The sequence below is a fragment of the Pelmatolapia mariae genome, linkage group LG23, assembly GCF_036321145.2.
Source record: "Pelmatolapia mariae isolate MD_Pm_ZW linkage group LG23, Pm_UMD_F_2, whole genome shotgun sequence".
In the NCBI taxonomy this organism is placed as follows: domain Eukaryota; kingdom Metazoa; phylum Chordata; class Actinopteri; order Cichliformes; family Cichlidae; genus Pelmatolapia; species Pelmatolapia mariae.
In genome coordinates, this window is record NC_086246.1 from 40,991,025 (window position 1) to 41,008,044 (window position 17,020).

The window sequence follows — 17,020 nt, forward strand, 5'->3', positions numbered from 1 at the left end:
CCTGCTGTATAAGCGCTATCAAAAAGAAAAGTTCAAAGTTTTAAAGGTTTTGAAGGTTCCGTCTATCATTGTACTTTTAAATATCTGAGGAGCCACACGTCCATTCACAAGCTGATTACAATGACAGCTGTCACTTGTGTCATTCCTTATATGTCGTGCATCTGTAACTCAGTTTGCATTAGCTCTGTGTTTCAGCCTTTAGGATGATGATGAACTTCAGTCACAGGAAACCTGAATAAAGGAGATCCAGAGGAGATGGACGGGATCAGCAGGGGGAAGAAAAAATGAATGATGTAACAAACATATCAGATTTTCTGAGCTCCGTGCTCCTTTCCTTCACCTCATGACACAGAAAGTGGTCAGGAAAAGACAGAGCAGTCAGGTCAAACACTGCGCCCTGCTGGCGAAACCCTGCAGAGGGCAGATCACTCCGGCTGAGTTCAGTTGTAATGGGAAAAACCTCTCACACTGTGCTGATGAGTCAGGGAACAAAAAGAGGATTTTCTTACAAATGCTTGTGTTTATTGGAAAAGCTCATATCCACAGGCACAGCGGTACAGCATCATTGGGAGGAAAGCCTCAATCTACTGGCTAAATCAGGCTTTAGTAGAACAGTCGGGGCTGGGTTCATGCAAATATGTTTTCCATGCAGTTTGCATAAGTTTCACATCTCTTCTACATTCTCTGTGGTTAAATACGAAATAATATTGCACACACAATATTATAAAAGAGTACAGTCACGTGTGCTCGCTAAATTCGTTGTGCTTATTCGTGGGTCATTTCAAAATAAAATCAAGCAGCAGCTCCCATCTGACCCCTCACAATAAGCTGATTCTTTCAGATTATTTACTGATGCCACACATATCTTTACCTTCATACTGGGAATATTTTACACTCATGATTACTTTCATAAGTGCACATGAACCCGTCAGGGCTGAAAACACATTTAAGCTGCATCTCGATACATGCTCAGTCATCCATGTAAAGAAATACCAATAAAGTTGATTCTGTTCATCTGGATGCTTTCAGTGGGAGAAACGTTTTGTCATCATCCTTCTTCAGTGAGAGTTTAGAGACTTCTTCAGTCTCAGCTGACTGCAGGTCTCCAACCTTATAAACAGTACCTCTGCACAATGACTGAAACCAGCCCACTGAATGAAAACTGGGCTGTTTCTTCCACTGAAAACGCCAAGTCCAGATGGACAGAATCAACCTTTTGGGACATTTAGACTGTGTTTCAGACTGCAGCAGTTTGACTTTGTGAAGATGTTTCAGCTCTTATCCAGAAGACACCAGGTGTTTAACGCCACTCAGTTTAACTCTGCAGACCTCTGAACTCTGTTCCTGATCTCTGAGCAGCTGTGAGCAACAGTGTGACGATCTGCCACAGTTTAAGTGCATTCTGGGTAAATTTCAGGCTCATATCAGCAGGTGGGACAGGGGAGAGCAGGTGAAGGCTCGCTTGTACGGTAGGGTCATGTTGCAGCTGACTGTGAGGGGTTCGGATTGATCTCACGCAGCACGACCCAGCTCTAAAAAGCCTACGCACTGGATTATTTGTAGAATTATTGCTTCGGTCAGCGTAACGTGAGTCCGGCCACGGCGCTGCCTCCAACATTGCATAAATAATGAGGTGAGTGTAAACAAACAGTGCAGGTCCAAATACCAGAACGTCTGTTTTCAAGCAGCTTAAAGGCTGAAACGTTCATGTCTGAACAAATATTCAAGTATTATTGTGTCACCGCTAACAAAAAGGCCTGTGTGCATCTCATGCTGTGGTTCACGTTCTCCTCAGGTCACGCTTGTTACAGTCACAAGGACCGCTTCAGAAGCTTCTGGTTCAGCGCCACGACGGTGGGCACGAAGCAGCTCTCCGAGACAAAGTCGCCGGCGATGATGTTCAGCGAGCCGTCCTCCTCGCCGGGCGTCTGCTCTTTTACCCAGCCAAGCAGCATCGGGTACGTGGACATCACCAGGTCCTTCAGGGACTCAGTTGGGTGGGTGCAGATGTACTTCAGGTCCTCTGTCAGATTAATCCCCGTCACAAAGAAACCTCCTGAAACACACACACACACACAGTGAGATCCAGATGGTGAATATGTTCAATCCTCACCTGTCTGACATCATGACTCATCAGTAGGTCACCTGGTCTCCTGTTTTGTTGCTTCATGCGTTCAAACTCGTCAATCAGAGCCTCGGCTTTGCATTTGTTGGCCCACCAGTACGGGATGTCCGGCCACAGTTCAGTGTGCCGGCGCTCCGTGCTGTGCTCGTAGGACGCGATCACCTGGTAGCCCGAAGCCCAGAGCTTACGAAGAGTGACCTCAGCCTGAAAGCAACACATCAGAGCCGTGAACGCCTTAATAATCCGGGTAATGCAATCACCACGGCTCCCATGCTCCTCCCTAAAAGTTTAAATAAACCCCACCAGGCTCTTTAATATGAGTTAAAGGTCAAAGAAGTCCACTTAATGGAAGTACACTTTTTTGATATATGAAGTTTGTGTACGGTTGGTTTTAATGTTTGCACATTTTGTGGGCGGAGCTAAACTGGAGGAGGCATAAATGGATGGATGAATCCTCTCTGCGGTCACGTCCAGGTGTTTGATACCGACACTGGCTGACTGATGCGTGTGCGACTGCCGTGAAATGGGTTCATCCAGTGTGAGCTATTTAACGGGAGTGCCCTGTCAGCATGGAGGGCAGCACCTCTGCTGTAAATCTGTAAAACAGGGTACTTTGGGATTCTGTGCCGGCTTCACCCTTACAGTTAGAAACCTGTGAGATGTTTCAGGAAACAGGAAGTGCATCCGTACCTTTTTGGGACAGAGTTTGGAGGCAAACACGGTGCGTATGGTGGTGAGCAGCACCGCGTGGAGCTCCTGGCTCAGGCCGAGGAAGTGGCTGAAGGAGAGGACGACCACCTCTTTGGGATGAGCGTCCAGCCACTCTCGGATCTCCGTCAGCACCGTCTGTCAGAGACACAGGCGAGCTCAACCCTCACACACCAAAATGAACTTTATCCCGCCCACGTGCACAGCTGATTTGACGTGTTATTGCTGCCATTTTGTTCCTAATGATATAATCCTGCTGTTTTCTGTTCCTGCTTTAAAACACACGTGTTGGATTGCTCATGTCAAACATGGTCAAAGTTTCTAAAAATGAGCTCAGTATGTGTGCAGTAATCCCTGAACACTCAGATTAACATAGGGATACTCTTACTCTGTGTGTGTGTGTGTGTGTGTGTGTGTGTGTGTGTGTGTGTGTGTGTGTGTGCTCACTTCCAAAGACGGTCTGTCTTTTATGGAAGTTTGACTTTTATGGAGAGAATATCACAGAATATCAACCAAAGACGCAGAACAAACCTGAAAGGTATAAACTGGTTTTTATGTCATTGAGTGAAACGCATATTAAAGGAAAACGCAACTCAGCACTTTCTCTCAAGCTTGTGATTCACATGTTCACTGCAAACTTCATGCTACTCGCGGTGTCATTTGTGGCTGTCGTTAACAAGCTCCTCCCACCACCTTTCTCAGGATTATCCTCACTCCAGACTGAGGGGGACTGACGGTCATTTTAGATTTCTGAATAATCGCACTGACAGCTTCACCTTCTCTCCTGTCGCTCCGTCCGCCTGGTGCAGGTCTGCAGTCCTGTCCCTGACGTCCGGTGACAGCTCTTTGGTCTCGCAGTCTGTGGACAGCGGTGCTTTATTCGCACGCCAAGCTGAGATCAGGAGTATCTGACTGGGTGATTGTGCTACGTGGGCCACACAGCCATTCTGTGGGCGTCTGTAGGGGATCAAATACTTATTTCAAACTGAGTTTCTGGATTTTTGGTTGATATTCTGTTGCTCTCTATTGAAACAAAACTTTCTCTGTAAGCCGTGAAGAAGAAAGCTAAAAGCCAGAATGGATAACCACAAGCCCACAGAATTCCAAATCTAAACCTGTCATGGATTTAGCATCTGTTTGCATATGTGTGACTGTGAGTCACCTCCACAGTGAGCGTGGTGTAGACGCCATGGTAGAAGTACAGGTGTGTGGAGCTGTCGTTGGGCCTGTGTGCGATCCTCAGGTCGCAGTACCTCACCCCACAGTCCAGCTGATGCTTTATACAACACTCCTGAAACATGGAGGACACACAACTCATCACAGCAGGTCCGGCTTTATACACAAGAAGGACTAAAACAGGTACAGTTACAGCCTGTCATCACATTGTTCTCTTTCTCCCCACTGTCACCGTGAGCCGCTGGTAGAGGATCGTGGGATGGCTGGGTTTCTCTCTGATACTGTACAGTGTAATCCGCCCCGAGGTGACAGCTGTTTCAGAACAGTGCTGTAAAAGTATTACCTGGGTTTTTGCCCACTTGTACACAAATGGGCGAATGAGGGGCTTCATGAATTTGTCGAGCTTCTGCAGCATGTCAGGCTGCATGAGGTCGATGGGAGACCTGTCATCCGTATCCAGGCAGTAGGTTATTGCATTATGGCTGCCTGAAAGGGACAAAGATAATCCTGAATGTTCCACTTGGCCCTGACAGACTTCCTGCACATATGAAGATGTGGATCTGGAGCTTCTCCAACCCCCAAACTGAGCCCAAAACCTTTAAAGTCACACAATAAATACTGTTTTTGGCGTGTGTGTAAAAAGGTGCTTCATCAATGTCTTCATTTATTAATCAACCATTTTTAGCAGCTTAAACGACCGAGTCAGCACATTTATGATCCTTGTTAAAGCCGCTGTTCCTGTTTCTCTGACAGATATTTCAAATGTTAAATAAAACCAGGAAAATGTAACTGAGAAAATGAATTTTCATTTTACTGCTCGTGACAAATCCGAGCTCATGTGGAATTTGGCGGCAGCGACGTGTCCTAAAAGTTGGGACGGAGCAACAAAAGCGTGTGAAAGTCAGCAGTGCTAAAGAGAAGATCAAAAGTGAGCTGGCAGCAGGTCGGTCACGTGATCAGGTAGAAAAAGATCATCTCAGAGAGGCGGAGCTTCTCAGAGGTTCACAACCTGTTTCAGAATCACAGTCCTCGCTGTGAACATCTCATCATCTACACAACATGACATCATCAGGACACTCGGAGGATCTGGGGGAATCTCCATGCGCAGGCTGATGACTGTGACCTTCAGCAGAAACACTGCTCTGTGATAAATCTGTGCACAGCTCAGGAACACTTCCAGAAACCAGTGTCTGCAAGCAGCTCGGCGTGCCGTCCACACATGCAGTTACAGCTCCGTCACGCCGACACAAAGCCACGTGTGACCATGATGGAGAAATGGCACCGCCTCCTCTTTAAAATGGACCAAGGCAAAGAGGAAATTGATCTCATGTCGTGTCTTAGTCTTGAAAAGATCTACTGCTCCATCCAGAACCAAAAGGGTACATTTGATCAAATCTGGGGTCTTTTTCTGACAAACCTCTCTAACTTTCAATTTAGGGATGTTCCTGCTGACTAACTGATTTGCTTATTCCATAGAGGTCCGATGTGTGTCTGTGTTAATGGGAATGTGAAGCTCAGTGGTGTTGCAGCTAACTTCTGCGTGGTTTGTAAGGAAAGGGTTTCTAAGTATCAATCGCCCCTCCTGGGTTGTGTTTTTTTGTTTATTTTTTTGTTTGTTTGTTTTCTTTTTTTCTTTACCTATGTGCTAACATAAAAAGTTCTGTTTTGTATTCAATGTAACCAGTTTTTGTGTTTCCCTTTTCTTTTCTTTTTTTCGTAAACTGTATCCACAATCACTCACTGATTCAAAACAGTTTTTTCTGTTCTGCAGTGAAGTAAATGTGCCTTTCTTTATGTTTTACTCAGCGTCTGACTTTGTTGGAGCTTTTCTGGGTTTGTACTTGTGGGTCAAGAAATAAAGCCACTCACTAAGATGACAATAAGACATGCTGCATAACAAACAGAAATGCAAACACACAAATATGCATTTGGCTTTTCTTGGTCTCCTTGCAGCACATTTCCTTTATCGCTCCAATCTTTCCTTTCTTACTGAGTCTGCTGTTTGATCTCAGATTTCTGTCATTGGTTATTTTAATTACTACTTTCCTGAGATAAGATAAGAGACACATAATAAAATTGTAGTTCAATAGGAAACAGTTCAATCAGGCAGAAAACATGAAGCGGGTGATAAATGAATGAACAGGTGAATCTCTGACTGTTAGAGCAGCAGGTGAACTGTGTGTGTGTGTGTGTGTGTGTGTGTGTGTGTGTGTGTGTGTGTGTGTGTGTGTGTGTGTGTGAAATGTGGACACAACGCGTTCATCACGTCCTCACAGTCAGAGAATCATCAATAAATCAGAGACAATAAGACAGAATAAACTGATTCAGGTCCCATCACACCATCAGCACCATCTGCCCCCAACACCAGGCCTACCTGGGATGGCCAGGTGGAACAACGGGACGTCCCACAGGGCGCATGGCAGGCGAGACATCCAACTCTCCATGGGCAGCTCCATCAGGCTGGGCTCACTCAGCCCGGACATCACTGCTGCTGACACACACACACACAGGTTCACTGATTACATTGTGTTATTAATGTTTAATAAAGTGAAAGTGAGCAGGTGCGTGCACTGCGCTGTTTCACAGCAGTAAACTTGCGCGTGCCTGTGTGTTTATGTGTGTGTGCTGCAGTCAGCCCTCCTCACCTGATCGTCCCTCTGTGTCTCAGATCCGCTTACGCGAGCACAGCCCGCTGATAAAGGCCACGAGCCGCCGGTCTGAGAGCGCGTGCACGAGTCATGACCGGAGCGGCACATCAAACATGTGTGACGGACACGCGGAGGAAGCTGGGATCCTCCGCAGCAGATCTCTGTCTGTTACCGGTGAGCCGTGACCCGCCGCGCGCTTCCGGTCGCCGCTGCGGGAGCGCGGCTCCGCTCTTAAAGAGGCCGCAGGACCGCGAGGCTGCTGCAGCCCCGCGCGCACACGCGGCTCACCTCCAAACTGCATGTGAAGGTAAAACATCTGGAGACGTCACGACGTTTGATCAGCTGATGAAACGCCTGTACATAAAAGATGGTCTCTCCCATTTCCAGCAGGGGGCGACTCGTCTGGTCTCAGGTCTTCCTGTGTTTATTGTGGGACTGGGTGCTCACCTGTACAGGTGCCGGACGTTCCAGTGAGCACACTGAGAGTCGATGTCTGACCCAAGAGCAGCTAATAAAGTTAAAATGACAGTCAGTCACAGCATGACTCACAACCTCAGAAGGATCTCCATCACAGTTCCATCTAGTGGAGGGAGAGGGTCTCTGGAAATATGCGCACTTACTCTCACTGGACACTTCATTAGGTACACCTCACTAGCACCAGATTGACCCTTCAGAGCTGATCATTGTGACATCATCGCACAGCTGATGACCACCCCAAACCAGGCAGGATGGATCCAGACATGCTCAATGGGAAAATCCCAGCAGATCCTGAAACAATGCAGTTTGAAGTTGAGCAGCTCATCGTCATCGTGTCTACGTGCCTGAGAGCACTGAGCTGCTGCTGTGATTGGCTGATTAAATATCTGAGTTAAAATGGAAACAATTAAAATGAAGGCGGTGCCAATAAAACACAAATGTGTGACTGCTGTGGGACGGTGGTGACTGGGTGGTGTGAACTCTTTCCCTGCTCTATCATACACACCATCTCCAAACCCACCTCTCCCCTCTGACCCAACCACCCTACAAGCACTCTGATTGTGTTTGACACTATTGTTTATACAAGATTGTGTTGTATATAAGACTTGTTAAGTGTCACACTGAAGGGTGTGGGAAAACTGCAATTTCAAATTCCTGTGTATGATCTGTACACGTGGTTTTTGACAAAAACACTAACTTTGAAGTATGAAAAACATCTGAATGTTTTCTGTCAACGGTTTCATTTAAACTACACACGCTAAGTGCATCACGGGTACATTTCACAGGCCCGGTGTCCTGAAAGCTTTGGAAAGATAAAACAATGAAAAGTGTTTTATTATTATTGTGACTGAGTGACGTTTAAATTTATCTCATAGATGACGACACACTACTCTCCACTACACGAGCTGTTACAGGTCACAAGTATCGATACCAGTACCAGCAGTATTGACCCTCTACTTACTTGGTCTTGGATTAATACCATAAGTATTGCAGTATTGTGCAGCAGTACCTGAAACCACAAACAGAAAACCTGCTTCCTGACTTTCCCTGAAAACTGATGAACATTCAATTAACTCAAGGATCAGACTTTAACATTTAGACTTTATTAAAAAATGATTTTCCAAACGAGGAACAAACATGAAAAAACATCTTTGCGAATATGTTAGTGTTGGAGCGCCGTAGGTGGGCGCACAGCTTCACTCTCACACACACACACTCACACACACACAGGCTCAGAATGGTGAGCGATGGAGGTCAAAGTTTAACTCTGGGCTTCATGTAGTGTTTCCTGCACCCGCTCCACCTGCCTGGAGCCGCTGAGGATTCAACCTTCTGCTCGCAGCTGAGCCGACAGGCCCGTTTACAGCCTGTGACCATGCCTGCAGTCTGTGTGGAGACACCACGCTGAGGCACGAGAGACGGTTTCTGTTAAATGAGGAAGGATCTGCGTAAAAATGAGGTAAAAATGAAGGTATAAAATAAAAGCACTGACTCAGCATCTGTAGAAAAATAGGACAAACCCGCGACGGGTTCTGTTTCTGCAGCTCAACCCAAAAAAAGAAACCGACTCGTTTGCCATTCTGTAATATGGCGTTTGCCTCCACCTTCAGACCGCCGCATCACGCTGCTGGCGCTTTGGTCCTGGAGATGATGTCACTGTTTTGGCCATGTTTGCTGACACTCGAGCTTTAGTGGTTCGTGGGCAGCAAACAGGACACGAAAACTGAGCGACAGTGTGCACGCAGCTTAACTCAGACCGCCGATTAATATCATTACTGCAATAAACCAAAAGCAGACGCCAAGGTCAGAATGTCAACCCAAGACCACACGCACATTCACCAGAGGTTGCATTTGAACGTTATAACTGAACCTGATCGACACTGAAGCGTTCGCAGTGAAATCGCTCTCCATGATGGTTTAATCCTCAAAGCGAACCTCTCGCCCCATGACAGCAGCTTTGCGTGATTCTCAGCTCCAACAGCCCTTCCACCTGAAACAAGCTGTTTACCACTGCTCCTGGTTAGTGTCTTCTCATTAGCTGCCCCTCTAGCTGTTCCAAACAGCTTGTAGGCGGGGTTTCTATTCTCTCTCTGTGACTTCACAGAGGGCCAACGGTATAAAGAAAAATAAAATTAAAAAAAAACTCTGATAAACGGAGTGTTCAGAGGAGTTGGAGCTCAACTGACGCGATCATCGAGCAGGAAGTGCTTGTACACGACAGGAAGTGCTTGTACACGACAGGAAGTGAGGAGAAGAGCACGCCCATTTTATTTTATTTTTTTTGGGCTGAGCAGCAAAAATGCACCTCGTAACAATAATTGCAGCTCGCTTTCACAATTAAAGTTTGTGATATAATAAAGGCTCATCATGATGATTGAAGACCTCAGTTCAGCGTCTGTCGCACCGTGGAATGTTTTTCTATTGTTTCTAACTGTTTCTGGAAGCTAAAGCGTGTGGAGTGTTTCTGCACACAGAAGGCATTCGTGTTTTCAGAAAGGTAGACGAAGAGTTGCAGCACCTCGGTATGAAGGCAGAGGCAAGGAGACGTGCAGCGCTGACGGGCGGGAGTCACGTGGTATTTACATGCCCGTGTGCACACCTGCACAGAATACACAAGGGTCCCCCCACCCACAGCGCCTCCCGCCCCGAGCGTCGCTTCAGAAATCCTGTCCTCCTCTTCTTGGCGATCTGCTAATTAGCTGTGACATCACTGACCCTTCACAGGACCAACATGGGTGGAGACAAACATCGTCACATGACAGGAAGACAGCGCCGGGTGTGTATGTGTCTGCGCGTGTGCTCCAAGAGATGCTGGGGCCGGAAACATGGTCGGTATGTTAGGACTTAGCGAGCAGATCGCGTTCACGGTGCGTCCTCGTGCGGACCGTCAGCCCCGCAGTTTGCACAGCCGTCACCTCTGCATGGCGTGCCTGGAGCCCGGTGCCTGTTTCCCTTTCCTCGGAACGTCCGGCAGCCCGAGTGGCCGCCTGCACTGACCTTTGGCCTCTGGCTCAGAGTCGCTGAGCTCAGCGTCGGGGCAGTACCCGTCGCTGTCCTGATACGTTCGCGCGCTCCTCACGCGGTGCTCCGGTGCTGGTTTGGCCCACAGCCGCTCCTTGGCACCGCTTTTCCGGGACAGTTTGTCGGCCCGCAGGTCCTCGGTGGTCCGGACCAGGTTGATTGTGGCCTGTTTGAAGGAGCGGCCAAAGTGCTCCATGGCGGACTTGCGAAAGCCGCTCTTGTCGTTTGCAGTGTTGCGGTCAGTAGGCGTCTGGCATGAGCCGTCCCTCTGAGCAGCGCCTTTCTCCAGCACGCCATTAGATTTGGCCAGGCGTGCTCGGTCTCGCTCCAGTCTGCCATTGCTGTTGGAAGGCTGCCCGTGGAGCGCGCTGTGCAGCGTCAGAGGTTTCCCGCTCGGTTTAACGTGCTGCGGTGCACCGCTGGTGGAAGACGTTCGGCCGGTGGAGCGCTCGTCTCTGATGCTGCGGCCGTGCAGCTGAGGCTTCCCCTGGCCCACCCCCTCACCGCCGTGCTCACCCACGTTCCCGCTGTTATCTGGGCACAGCGGTCCGTTCCCAACACCCGGAGCTTTGGGCATCTTCAGCTTCAGAGTGATTCTTGGAGGAGGCCAGGACAGCACACTCTCCATGGGGAACGAAGCAGGAAGACCTGCAGAGAAAACACATGTTCAGTCCCTTTTTCTCTTTTCCATAATCACATCACAGACAGCTTAAGAGTCCTCACAAACTACTGTTTTATCCTTTACTTCATCATAAAAAAATAAATCATAAATCCATCTTAAATCCTGCTGATCCCCATGGAAAACAACTCCTACCTTCGTAGAAATCCCCAACACCCACATTCAGCTGGTTTTTAAATATACCATAACTTCAGTAAATTTAATGACGCTCCCAACAACATCACCTTCATACCCAAGTTATTGTGTTACAGGCGTTACATATATTAATTTACATAACTATTCAAAACTCAAACCAGATCATTTTACAGTGTGAACTTTGACCCCGTTTCTGATTAGTCACTGCAAAATCTGGGTTCGCCCCTCAGCAGGTAACTCAGGCTCACTTGGAGCTTCAAGTTAAGCTTTGATCCAAATTAATTATTAATAAATAGAAAGAAATCAAAATGATCCAAATCATAAAATTAATTTATGATTCTGACAGGACGTTCTTATTATCACATACCGAGTGTTGGTTTCTACCTGCTCAATAACAGGTAAAATACCCGATCCCTCTGAACTGAGCCGAGTCTGAGCTTTGCTTTGTATTTTTCTGTGTCACGTGACCTGCTCTGAGGTCAGCTGATACAAAGAGCAAGTCACATAGCCGGTGCTGCTTCTCACTGTGAACTCACCTGCAGACATCTCCTGGTTCATGAGCTTCACATGCAAATTGAACATTTGCTCCTGAGCTTTGCTCTGCAGTAGCTTCAGCTTCTCCCGTCGACTCACCATGTAACACAGGTTCCTCACCTGCAGCCAGATACACGCCACTTTATTAAAGACAGCAGTACAGATGGGATCTGATTGGCTGACAGCAGGTTCACTCCTCAGAGTTTCAATAATTGCTACTGAATCAGCAATGGTTGCTCTGACACTGAGTACATGCTCCAAATTTTTAGGCTAAAGCTAAAAAACCACATCACCACTAACACAGGCTGCACGGACACACACACACACAGGGCACAGAGGAAGCACCCACCCTTTCCAGGTCCTGCCTCAGGTGCATGAACATGCGCATCCGGGTGTGGATGCTGTCCTCCTGCGGCTGGAGCACCAGCTGCTCCTCCTCCTCTTTAGGGGGCAGCAGAGCCCTGTTGAAGCTGCTCTTCCTTTTCAGCTTCCAGTACTGGTAGATAAAGTCCACGAGGTGCGGAGACAGCCCAAGGTCCCGGGCCAGCTGCTCGGGCTCGATCAGGGTGTAGAACTCCTCCTCCAGCTCCTGCAGCCGCTGAGCTCGCTGGCCCCCCTTCCCCACCTCTCCAGGGGCTTTGGATCGAGCCGGGCTCAAGCCGGCCTCTCCCGCTTTGGGCTGGCTGTGCTTTAGGCAGTATGACTTGAACTTGACTTCATCCCCTTCATCCAGGATCGTCTTCATCTCCAGACTGTGCTGGAACGCACAGGTCACGTGGAAGGGGGTGGTGCAGTTCTTTACTGAACACTGAATAGGGGGACAGAGAGGATCGAGTTACTTGAGGGAAAAGCCAGCTTACGTCCAGCTCCAGAGCAGACTTCCTGCTGCAGACGCTTCGAGGATCATAAAATCAAACTTTAATGTCTGCAGACGTGCAATCAGTCTAAAGTGATCTCTATGGCATGAAACGGAAGGAATAACTCACCTGGATGCACGCACCTGTCTTCAGCTTGCACAGACTGCAGATCAGAGACCAGCGGCTGGGGGGGATGTGGGAGACTTTGGTGATGGGCTCCATCCTCTCTGGACAGGCGATGCTCACCTGCAGGATGGAGGCCGAAAAATAGAAGGCGATGAGGAGCACACAGAGGACATGACAGCACCACACTGTCACTATCATTTCTACACACGTGCTCCTTTATTAAAGGTATATAGACCAAAGCAGTAAATATTTTCATCTCAGTCTCTGATACAAAAAAAACAAAACATTATTTGTCACTGTTGGTGTTGTTGCACCCACTTCCCCTCACCCCGGATTCACTTACCTCAGGGATCCACAGAGCGCAGCTCACATGAGCCCACCTTGTGCCGGCTCGTGTTGCCTTCATGGCCCCACCCTTCTGGGGACACAGGAGGCACTGCGGGTCAATGCCGAGGACGCATGTCCGGCACAGCCAGTTACCAATGGGCACCTTAACAATGCCGTAGCACGCCTGCGGAAAGAACAGTGGGATGCAAGTGATGTGTAACCAGAACATCAGCAGATACAACACAAAAACACAAGTGTACTGCACGGGGTTCCGACACACGCTCCGGTCACAAGGTCAGGACTAGCAGAAGCAGAGAGGCGTTTCCTACCTGGTGCACACAGATGTTGCACTTGTCACAGAACACCATGTCATTGCCCTCCTCGCTGTCCGGAGAGCGGCACACATCACAGATGACGTCTTCGTCGTATTCAATCCCCAGGCCCTCCACTGTCTCGATGGCGTGCTTCATGTTGTCGTGGCACTGCCTCTCCAGCGCCTCCATCGCTCGCTCCATCATTAGCTCGTCCACTGGCTCTTCACCTGCAGGACCAAACAGCAACACCCCAGGTGATCAGACACTCACAAGAAGAAGAACAGAGGTGTCTGAAGTATTCAAAGTGTGGACTGTGCCCCCCCGGGCCCGTCTTACCCATGCGTTCAAGCTCGTGGTTGAGCGCGTGCAGCCAGTAGAGGTCCATGTCATCCAGGTCGTAGCGGCACATGGCCTCCGCCAGCTCTTTGATGCTCACGAATCCCGGCTCCATGGACTCCTGGCTCCAGCACTGGATGTACTTCTTCTGGTGGGCGTACAGCGTTTCCTTCTGCTTCTCCGCGATTACTCTGAAAAGAAACAGCAGAGAGTCGTCAGACTGAATAGCTGAACCAACCAGAACCTGCTTCAAAGAGAGCCAACAAACACATTTAAAGGTCAAAGCTGTAATGATTGCGATATCTCCTCCTGCTGTGATTGAGAGAGCGAGACGATCAGCTGACGCCGAACGTATTTGCCGGTCTCCTGTTTGCACTTTCAGACTGGTCTGTGGTCACGTTGAAGCCACGGCACAGATTCTTTCTCCTCCTCCAGGAGACACAGGAGCATTCCCGATCCAGCTGACAGGTGAATTCCCCCCCAGTTCTCCTACCACTGGGTCATGAGACACCTGAGCCGGTTCCCGTTGGGGTGGAGCTCCTCCAAAGCATTCAGTCTCTGAGGCTGTGTCTGACGTGGTCATGTGCTCAGCTACGGCTGACTCGTGTAAACTTGTCACTTGAGTACACTGATCAGCGTACTCAAGTACCTGTATGAAGAGGAGGTGGCACACTAAGACCTTTGGGAGGCGGTCGGACTCACCTGACGGACGGCTCTGGGATGGTGTCTGGGCTCGCTGGTACCTGCACTCCTTTCTCCCACTCCTGCTTCCAGGTGTCTGCCAGCAGGTAGTAGTCCTCTGGGGAGACGTGATGGGAGTCAGGCAGCTTCATTGCACTGATCAGGTCTTTCCTGAACACCTGTGGGGGAGAGAGACGCACACAGGTAGTCAAACGCCATCCTGACATTTACTGACGCTCAGCAGAGTCTGACACGCACCTCAGCCGGCTTCTTCGGGTTGGATGCGGGCGTTCCAGGTTTGCTCCCATATTTGTTGGAGGAGCAGAAAGAGGTTGATGGACCTGAAAGAAGAAAGAGGCGAATAAAAAGAAATGAAGGAGACAGTTCGGTCTGGGTTACAGGTCACGCTGCCATGCCGCGACTGTTTCTGGACCCCAAGCCTGAGACGTGTGGTCAGCCTGAGAGTGGTGTACCTGTGTCCGTCTGTTCTCACATCTAAACCACCAGGAGGCAGCACAGTTTCTCTCTGTGACTGACACTCTTCAGCGATTGAAACTTGCCACCACTAGGTGGCGACGTTAGGCTGAGGTGTCACGTCAGGCACGTTTACAGGTGTGATGCGCCAACAGCATAAATCTGAAATGCTCGAACAGCATCTGCACATTTTAAAACTGGAACATGCTTATTATTTTCCAGTTTTAATGACGCTGCCGTCTCACACTGATTATTCAAATGGGATCCTTTTGATTCTTTTGCACCAACAGGCAAGACTACACACAGATCACTTTCTTCTGTTGTTACAGAAATAGTTACAGAGCAGTCACAGGTTAGAAATGATGATGACGCCGGAAACGAAGTGGCAAGCTTGACTCACTCTCATTGTCAGAAGTGTCACTGCTGCTGGAGGACCGGAGGCGTTTCATCCTGTATCATCCTGCAGCAGCAAAAGAAGATGATGACATTCAAATATTGATGATTTTTACAGCCAACGGAACAGAAGTTTGTTGACATAAAGAAGAAATTTGTACTCACCGTCAACTTCAAATTGAAAAGCATGCTAGTAGATTCTTCTCTCAGACCGCTTCAGTTCATATCTGCAAACCACAAGTAAATAAAGACATTTATAAAATTACTCAACTATTACTTCACTGATTACATGTTATTATTTTACATTTTATTGTATCTCTGCTGTAACTTTCTAATTCACTTGCTTTTAACGCGTCATCATCACATATGATCACTTTTGTTTTATTACTTTGTGTTGCATCTCTATCTGTGAAGGACGGAGCAGCACTCACCCGCCTCACAGGTGTCATACAGACACAGGTGTAGTGACTTATCACACACAACAAAGACTTATAGCAGTTCTTCTTAAAAATATTAGTTTTTTATAACTTTTAAAGCATATCTGTGTCAATAAACAGGAGGTGGAAGAGGCCAGAGCGACACCAGTCCAGGCGGCACAAGCCTGACATTCCCCATGAAGACACGAGGAAGAGGAGGAGCCAGGAGCCCCTCTCCTTGCCATACCATAGTGATGTACACCTCACGTGAAAAGCTCAAGTCAACTTACAGTGTTGGAAACTGTTGGTAAATATAACGGCAGGTTCTCCCTGATAAACAAAAATCATATTTTCACTCCATGTTTCTGCTTTTCCACTTGACTTTTCAGTAACCTTAAGCACCAGAAGCTGCAGTTCCTTTATTGTCCAGCAGAGGCAGCAGTGAGTTAGTTCTCATAGACTCCCTCATGGACTTGAGGACCACAGTATTGTTTCTGTGTTGCCAATTTCCTCGTTGCCAGGTTTTTAAAATAGTGGTTCATGAAGGAGACACTCTCATGACTCCTCAAGTGACGCCATTGACTAGCCAATCGGTATCATGCAGTCTGTTGACATCACATTTTCAGATCGCTTGGAACCCCGGTGGAGTATGTACAAAAAAGTACCGGGTACTATGACCTATCCCTAACAGAGAACCCTAAAAACCACGACGAGCCTACCCGAGTAGGTACTAATACTAAACAGTGGGCTCACTTCTGCCCCCAAATAAAACCAGTATGGCAGCAGCTACCACTTCAATGCTGAGGGTTCCACGCTGACGATGAGTGCTCCCTCCATCTTTTATGTACAGTGTGTGGAGGCTGTTCAAACAGCTTCATATATGTAAGATGTCATTACTCCACAGCAAGGTGTGGCAGGTGTTCTCCACCTGACATCTAACCTGTGGAGGGAGGGCGCACGGATATGACGTCAGGTTGTTTAAAAAGCTCACCTGACAGGAAACGATGAGAAAAGGCTAACACAATGTTTACTTCCCTCCCTCCTCCTGTTTTGTGCCGTTTCTTGGCTCACCTGAAAGAAAGGCTCACACACCTGTGTAAAGTGTTGGCGCCAAACTGTAAGGCCTGCCCGCGGGCTGGGAAATCAAACATGGGCGCCTCCATCACTCAAACATGTCACTTCCTCAGAGCCTCTGAGGCGGGCATCTGTGCTGCTCCGCTGGGTTCATACCCCGGGAGCCTACCAGCCGCTCGTGGTTCCGGGGTAAAGAGGCAGGACGGCCCCAGAGAGAGCGCAGGCCCCGGGCCTGAAGGGACCGTCCAGGGCAGAGCCCAGAGCTCAGGCTCAGCTCGCCACCATATTGTTCACATTTTCCCGCTCATACCTGCAGTCCCGCCGCTGCCGCCCGCGTTATTCCGCTCACACGGTCCTCACACGGCCTCGGCCCGGGCTCTGGTTCCGGACTCGGTACTTCTGTCCCCACAGCTCAACGGGAGGATCCAGCTCTGCTGCCCGGACACCAACACGCCACAACGGCCCTATTGTACAGCGCAGCCCACCGGGTCCTAAACCCCGCCGTCCCAGTCAGCCTCC

At 48.7% G+C, this 17,020-nt stretch overlaps 2 protein-coding genes across 5 annotated transcripts; both read right to left on the bottom strand.

Annotated features, from left to right (window-relative positions):
* Nucleotides 1-538: 538 nt before the first annotated feature.
* On the bottom strand, nt 539-6,843 carry plcxd1 (phosphatidylinositol-specific phospholipase C, X domain containing 1). Of its 2 annotated transcripts, none has more exons than XM_063466928.1 (7): nt 6,655-6,843; nt 6,384-6,497; nt 4,353-4,495; nt 3,996-4,124; nt 2,816-2,971; nt 2,146-2,329; nt 539-2,056 (listed from the first exon to the last, which is right to left on the bottom strand). In XM_063466928.1, exons 2-7 carry the CDS (start codon nt 6,490-6,492, stop codon nt 1,812-1,814), a joined length of 966 nt encoding a protein of 321 aa, XP_063322998.1. In that variant the 5' UTR covers nt 6,493-6,497; nt 6,655-6,843; the 3' UTR covers nt 539-1,811. The 2 variants fall into 2 exon arrangements, with proteins under 2 accessions (XP_063322998.1, XP_063322999.1); XM_063466929.1 differs by having other exon boundaries at nt 6,384-6,500.
* A 2,536-nt stretch (nt 6,844-9,379) lies between these two features.
* On the bottom strand, nt 9,380-16,991 carry jade3 (jade family PHD finger 3). Of its 3 annotated transcripts, none has more exons than XM_063465956.2 (12): nt 16,812-16,991; nt 15,177-15,238; nt 15,019-15,078; nt 14,403-14,485; nt 14,166-14,323; nt 13,464-13,654; nt 13,143-13,354; nt 12,830-12,997; nt 12,490-12,606; nt 11,853-12,311; nt 11,506-11,623; nt 9,380-10,803 (listed from the first exon to the last, which is right to left on the bottom strand). In XM_063465956.2, exons 3-12 carry the CDS (start codon nt 15,065-15,067, stop codon nt 10,046-10,048), a joined length of 2,313 nt encoding a protein of 770 aa, XP_063322026.1. In that variant the 5' UTR covers nt 15,068-15,078; nt 15,177-15,238; nt 16,812-16,991; the 3' UTR covers nt 9,380-10,045. The 3 variants fall into 3 exon arrangements, with proteins under 3 accessions (XP_063322026.1, XP_063322027.1, XP_063322024.1); XM_063465957.2 differs by having other exon boundaries at nt 16,520-16,991; XM_063465954.2 differs by having other exon boundaries at nt 15,177-16,991.
* Between the last annotated feature and the right edge of the window lie 29 nt (nt 16,992-17,020).